The following is a 6,667-nucleotide window of genomic DNA, read 5'->3' as shown; positions in this document are numbered from 1 at the left end:
TTTCCTTACCAGAATGCATGGAGAAGCCCATGGGGATGTACTGGGCTCAGCGAGGTTATGTTCCAGCAGGTATTCCACTTCCTGTTTCAAGATAGGCAGATGGCGATGAGATACCCTGTAAAAAGATTGTCTGATGGGGTTTGTATTAGGTTCTAGTACTAAATCATGCTTTACTTTGGTGCAACTTCCAGGCCTATCTGAACAAATTGATGCATACTTGCTAATGAGTATACTCAAGTCTTTCTTTTGATTTGGTGAACAGTCTAGGAACCGTGGAAGGGACTTTAGAATTTCCGAATTGTTCATGTCCTTCCAAGACAAAGTCGACTTCACACTGAAATCAGTCTCGTCATCCTCGTGGCTCACGTCTGTACCAACCTTGGTAGGAGTCTGCACCTCATTCTGCATCTCATTCTGTGACCTGTGATTAAGAGGCGTTAGTGACAAACTATGCTTGGCAGATTTAAAGTCATGAATTACATGATTAACTATACCTGTGGTAGATTCATGATAGGGTTTTATCAAGTTCACATGTACAAGCTGAGTTGGCTTACGTCTGTCAGGAGTTGCAATAACATAGTTTGTTTTTGTGGTCCGCCTGATAATCTTATAAGGTCCCATGAATTTCTCTCTCAAGGGAGAGCCAGGTACGCAGTGATATACCAACACCTTATCTCCACACTTAAACTCTCTTACCTTTGCCTTCTTATCATATCTATCCTTCATAATTTCTTGAGCATGCTGCAAGTTCTTTCGAGCGAAGGCATGGATATGCAACAACTTCTCCTCCAAGGACTTCAAGTATTGGGGAAGGCTTACCTGACTTTCTTTCCTAGAACCTTTTAGTATCTGTTCTTTTATCATGCTGAGGTTTGACCTGGGTCTTCGTCCAAACATCATCTCGAATGGAGAAACTCCTGTAGACTCATTTGGTACGCTCCGAAGTATGTACAGAAGTAAGTCGATGTCTTCATCCCATTCCTTCTCCGTTTCCATTCCATATCGTCGTAGCAAGTTCTTTAGAGTCTGATGAACTCTCTCTAAGGCCCCATTGGATTGAGGATGATAGGCTGAAGAGAGAACATTAAAGATATTAAATTGATGGAGAGCACTCTGGAACAAAGTACTGGTAAAGTTGGTACCTCTATCGCATTGAAGTTCCCTAGGAAAACCAAACAATGTAAAAACTTTTATCAGTTGTTGGATAATGTTTCTAGCAGAGATATTTTTAAGTGGAAATGCTAGAGGGAACCTAGTAGTGGGGCAAAGAACACTTAGTATATATTCATTACGCCGGCTAGTTTTTGGCAAAGGCCCAACACAATCTATAATTATTTTATCAAAAGGTGTACTAGGGACCACAATGGGCACTAGAGGGGCTGGTGGTATCTTTTCATTAGGTCTTCCGGTAACTTGGCACACATGACACCTCTCTACGAAACTCTTTACGTCCATCTTCATTCTGGGCCAGTAGAAATCTTCTAGGAGGCGCCTGTATGTCTTCGTGATGCCTAGATGACTCTCAGCAGAGTGGGCTAATTTCATGATTGAAGATCGGAGGCTGCCAGGTACAACCAGTTGATGACAGTCGCGCCACGAGTCTTTCTCAGTCAGTGTAGGAGACCTGTAATGACGCATGAGGATATTATTCTCTAGATAAAATAAGGGTAACTTATGGATCTTATCCGAGGGATTTTCAACTTTATTGAAGCATCCCTTAAGGCTATCATCTGATCTCTGAAGATTGACGAATTCATCATGATGGAGACCAACCAAGTCTGGTAAGGAGTTTGAGGTGTCGTCATCAGTGGGAACTCCAATTGCAGCTTTAGTAGCAGCAGAACGAGTGGTGGCTTGGCAAGGTAGAACTTCCTGTTGGTTCTGCTCATTTTCTATAACACACCCTGGTTGAGAAATAATGAGATTAGGTAAGACAGTTCCTTCAGCTAAATCATTTCCTAACAGAATATCAGCTTTCTCACAAGGCAATTCTCTATCCAGTAAGGCTACTTCGGTCCTTCCAGTAAAGTAAGGGCAATCTATATGCATATTAACTAGAGGTAACACTAATTTACTGGATAGATCAGTGATGGTAACATATTTATTAGTAGGCTGAGTCAGAGGTTTCAATTTACCACTTACTATAGTTTGTGACGATCCTGTGTCCCTTAACAACTTTACAGGGTAATTATTGACAGTACCAGAGCAAAGGAAATCAGAGAAGTCATTTGTGACTTGAGAACAATGGAGAGCAATCCTTCTTTGGTTTTTGCTCTGAGTAGTCTCTGGTCTGTTCCCTGCTGTTTGCTGAGAAGGCTGCATAACCTTAGAAAATTGACATCGGGGGTTAGGACAGTCTTTAATGGCATGTCCCTTCTGTTTACAGAAGGAACAATAAATATTTATACTTGCCTGATCTGTAGAGTTATGTTTCTTTACCTTATGGATGAGGTGATATTCATCAGCAAGAAGAGCCGCCTTCTTCCCCTCCTTCTCCTGCCGTTCTCTGATGTACATAGAAATGTTGGAAGGAATTCTCCTCAAAAACTCCTCTAGTACCATTAAGTTCTGTAATTGTTCAAAGGTAGTTATGTTTTCAGATTCTAGCCATTTTCTAAACTGTTTTAATTTGACCTGAAACAATTCCAAATAAGTTTGGGTGGTTCCTTTGATGGAGTTCCTGAACATTTGCCTATACCCTTCAGCTGTAATGGTATAGGCATCAAGGACAGCTTTCTTTAGGACATAATAATCTCGTTCCTCTAACATTTGCGAAGCTATATGAGCAGCCTTACCTTTCAGTGCACTCCGAATGAGTAGAACATATTGTTCTTTTGGCCAATGCAAAGTTGTGGCTGTGTCCTCAAAAATACCAAAGAACACGTCTGGTTCTTTTTCATCAAACGGTGGTAGTAGTTTAAGAGCCTTAGTGAGGGAAAAACATTCGCCAAGCTCTCTCTCTTTGCCTTTCTCGTTCAACCTGATACTGGCCAGTTGTCTCTCCATTTGTATCTTTTCTTCTCTTTCCAGTCGTTCCAAGGCTATCATCCTTTCTTTCTGCTCGTATTCAGCTTGATGAGTTGCCTTTTTCTCTCTCTCCAATTCAAGCTGCAACTTGAGCTTCACCAATTCTGGATCCTCTATAGCCTTAGCTTCACCTCTCCCTAACGTAAGGGGCCGAAGGGGAGCAGTTTCTTCTGATGAAACGGAAGCTTTGGCTACCAGGAAATCCAAAACTCTACCCAGAAGTTCTGCTTTCACCATGGAGGGCAATACAGGAATCCCTGCTTGTTCAGCAATCTTTCGCAAGTCATTTTTCTTGGCATCTCTCAACGATAAGAGGTGCCCCCGAGGGTCCTCAAAAAACTTCACTGCATTGAAAGACATGGTGGATCATAAAAAGCACTTGATCCACTACGAGCACTGTCACTGTCACCGAATCACTATCGCTAAAACACTGAATCACCAATGGCTAAACCGCAGAATTATTAAATTAATATCCCTTCATGGTCTATTCACCGAATCACTTAAGTACTAGGGCAATAAATCGCCGAATCACTAACACGTCACTAAATAACCGAATCAATAACACGTCACTAAATAACCGAATCAATAACACGTCGTTAAATCACCGAAACAATAACACGTCACTAAATCACCGAATCAAAAACACGACTTCACTAAATCACCGAATCAAAAACATGACTTCACTAAATCACCGAATCAAAAACATGACTTCACTAAATCACCGAATCAAAAACATGACTTCACTAAATCACCGAATCAAAAACATGACTTCACTAAATCACCGAATCAAAAACATGACTTCACTAAATCACCGAATCAAAAACATGAAGTCACTAAATCACCGAATCAATAACACTGTCAATAAATCACCGAATCAATAACACTGTCAATAAATCACTAACACTTACTGTCACGGGTATGAATATATTACCACTTTTAAAGAAATATACACTAATAGTCAAAACTGCCACTTAACGTTACCTTAACGAAATCATAAACAACATAAGTCACTAAGTTTTTCGAAACTATGAGTAACAACGCACGATGCACTAGTTAACGTCACTTTTCACAAAAATTCACTTAAATATACAAGAACCACTTAACACACACTGGAGGTTGCACAACGTCACTTTCACTAAACTATCACTTTGCTATGTAAAATACTTCTAAGGAACGCACACTGAGGTTATACAAAATCAATTTCACGAAACTCACTTAAAGCACTAGGAAAACGTGTTCCTGGGTTCTCGTATTCTGTAAAAGAGGGACAGTAATCCCTGAGGGAAATTAATCCCTGAATGATGAGAGGGGATGGTTACCCTAAGTGTTCCAATATGACTGGGGTGACTAAAGAACGCAATAGCGACAGTCGGCAATGTCAAGGCAACAGAACGGCGACTAAGTACCGATTCCTTGCACTGCACTTCCTCCAAACAATCGGCAAGAGGGGATGGGTACCCTATGAAGGAAATTAATCCCGAAGCATTCTAATACGTCTGGGGTGACTAAGGAACGCAAAAAACGATAGTCGGCAACGTCAAGGCAACAGAACGGAGACTAAGTACCGATTCCTTGCGCTGCACTTCCTCCAAACTATCAATAATACTTGCGATGACGTATACAATACGGCACCTTGTTCGTAGAAGGGAGAGCTCAACAACGGTGGAGGTATATCTATTGATTGTACACTAACGGAAATTCACTAAATTCGATCACTATACTAACGAGCTTAAATCACTTCACTTCACTTCACTTCACTTCATATCCCGGCAAGGCCCCCACTGTAATGAATTTCCGTTTTTCCTTGATGTTAACCTTTTTCTATTTTTAGTTGACACTCGTGATCGAACAATTATTATATGCCTCAATGGTTACCGTAGGATAAATACAACCATTAGTACAATCAAAAGTATATTACTCCTTTCCCACTAAAAAGAATAGCACAATATTACAATGCTTTAAATTAAGAAACAAGTATTCACCACCAAAGGTTAAGGAGCTCTCCACTTACCGAAGCATGGAAAGCTGTTAAGTCAGTTTTCCCAAGGATCAACAATAAAAATAAGTAATTTTACAATAATTCACTAGCGGTGCTAGGAAAACAAGGACTAAAATATAAGTCTGGAGACATAACCAAACAACAGATGGCGGTTGTGGAGGCTTAATATAAAGGTAACATTAGAAATATGTTAGGACATTACAATATATATATATATATATATATATATATATATATATATAGACACACACACACACATATATATATATATATATATATATGTATATATATATATATATATATATATATATATATATATATATATATATATATATATATATATATATATATATATATATATATATATATTTATATAAATATATAAATATATATATATATATATATATATATATATATATATATATATATATATATATATACATATATAAACACACATATATATACACACACATATATATATATATATATATATATATATATATATATATATATATATATATATATATATATATATATATATACACACACTATATATATATATATATACACACTATATATATATATACATATATATATATATATATATATATATATATATATATATGTTTATTATGTATAAAAATCATAGCTACAGCGTAACAGATCAACAATTTCTACACAATTCCCGTTTTTATTAAAATCCACCTTACATAATAATAATTTTTGTTATCAATATTTTTAGAAATTTTTTTTTTCTTACCTAATTTTATTCTCTTTTTTTCCACTTTTCAGAAATATTAAGCATTGCAAAGATAATCTGTGTACATTATGATAACATTCAATAATTTTTCGACATAGGGCAATAAATCAGAAGATTATACATGTTACTGTTAGACCATATGTAGGCGCATAAAATATTTCTCTAGATTGCGTATTTTTTCCCCCTTGCCCAAAGCCATAAGCGTAACAGTAACCTTAACATCCCGGGATCATGAGAGGGTTAAAAATAACTTGGAATACAATAAAATTAGGTTCCATAATGCTACCCAAAGATTCAAAATTTAATTTTGAAAGGATAAGTTGATGGAATTTTGTTGAGAAACAAAAGCAAAATTGTCATTTTTAGTTTACTTCTTTTATAACTGCATTATCCTATTTCGCCGTGGACTGAAACGCAAGACTGACACCCTGAACTTGTTTGAAACCCTTCTATTTCTAAGCCAAATTTGGTCATAGTCATAAATGTAAGAACATTTTTGAAACATTATTATTTTCTTATTTATTTTTTTTTATAAAAGAAAATCAATAAAGAATATATAGCCCGTGAAATAGTCAGTTTCTTCTGATAATAATGTTTCATTAAAATTTGTCCCTGAAGGAAAATGTAGATGGAATATATGATCTTAACTACACAAACATATAAACCCAGTAAGGGATATTTTCACCGAAAATAAGCTTGATTTCTTATTCTAAATGTTGATCATCCCATAGCCACATTAATTTTGGGTTTCAGCAGCAGCTATTCAATACAAATTTCAATTATTCTGGAGTCACGCATCGGCGATTTAAGGCTTCGCATATCGTAATGTCAATATGACCCCCCACAAAATGGGATCCCCCTCAAAAAAAACATGTCACCTG

The 6,667-nt window shown here is 36.7% G+C and overlaps 1 protein-coding gene across 1 annotated transcript in view; it reads right to left on the bottom strand.

The window, feature by feature from the left end:
• LOC137639998 (uncharacterized) overlaps positions 1 to 4,967 on the bottom strand; it is a 6,497-nt gene extending 1,530 nt beyond the window's left edge. Inside the window, exon 1 of the mRNA XM_068372339.1 lies at positions 10 to 4,967. Coding sequence (XP_068228440.1) covers positions 10 to 3,387 — 3,378 coding nt within the window. The 5' untranslated portion in view covers positions 3,388 to 4,967. The remainder of the gene's footprint in view (positions 1 to 9) is intronic.
• Positions 4,968 to 6,667: the final 1,700 nt, after the last annotated feature.

Source organism: Palaemon carinicauda, chromosome 4 (assembly GCF_036898095.1).
Source record: "Palaemon carinicauda isolate YSFRI2023 chromosome 4, ASM3689809v2, whole genome shotgun sequence".
Taxonomy (NCBI): domain Eukaryota; kingdom Metazoa; phylum Arthropoda; class Malacostraca; order Decapoda; family Palaemonidae; genus Palaemon; species Palaemon carinicauda.
Note: the sequence above shows the minus strand (reverse complement) of the source record. Positions and strands in the feature narration are given on the sequence as shown.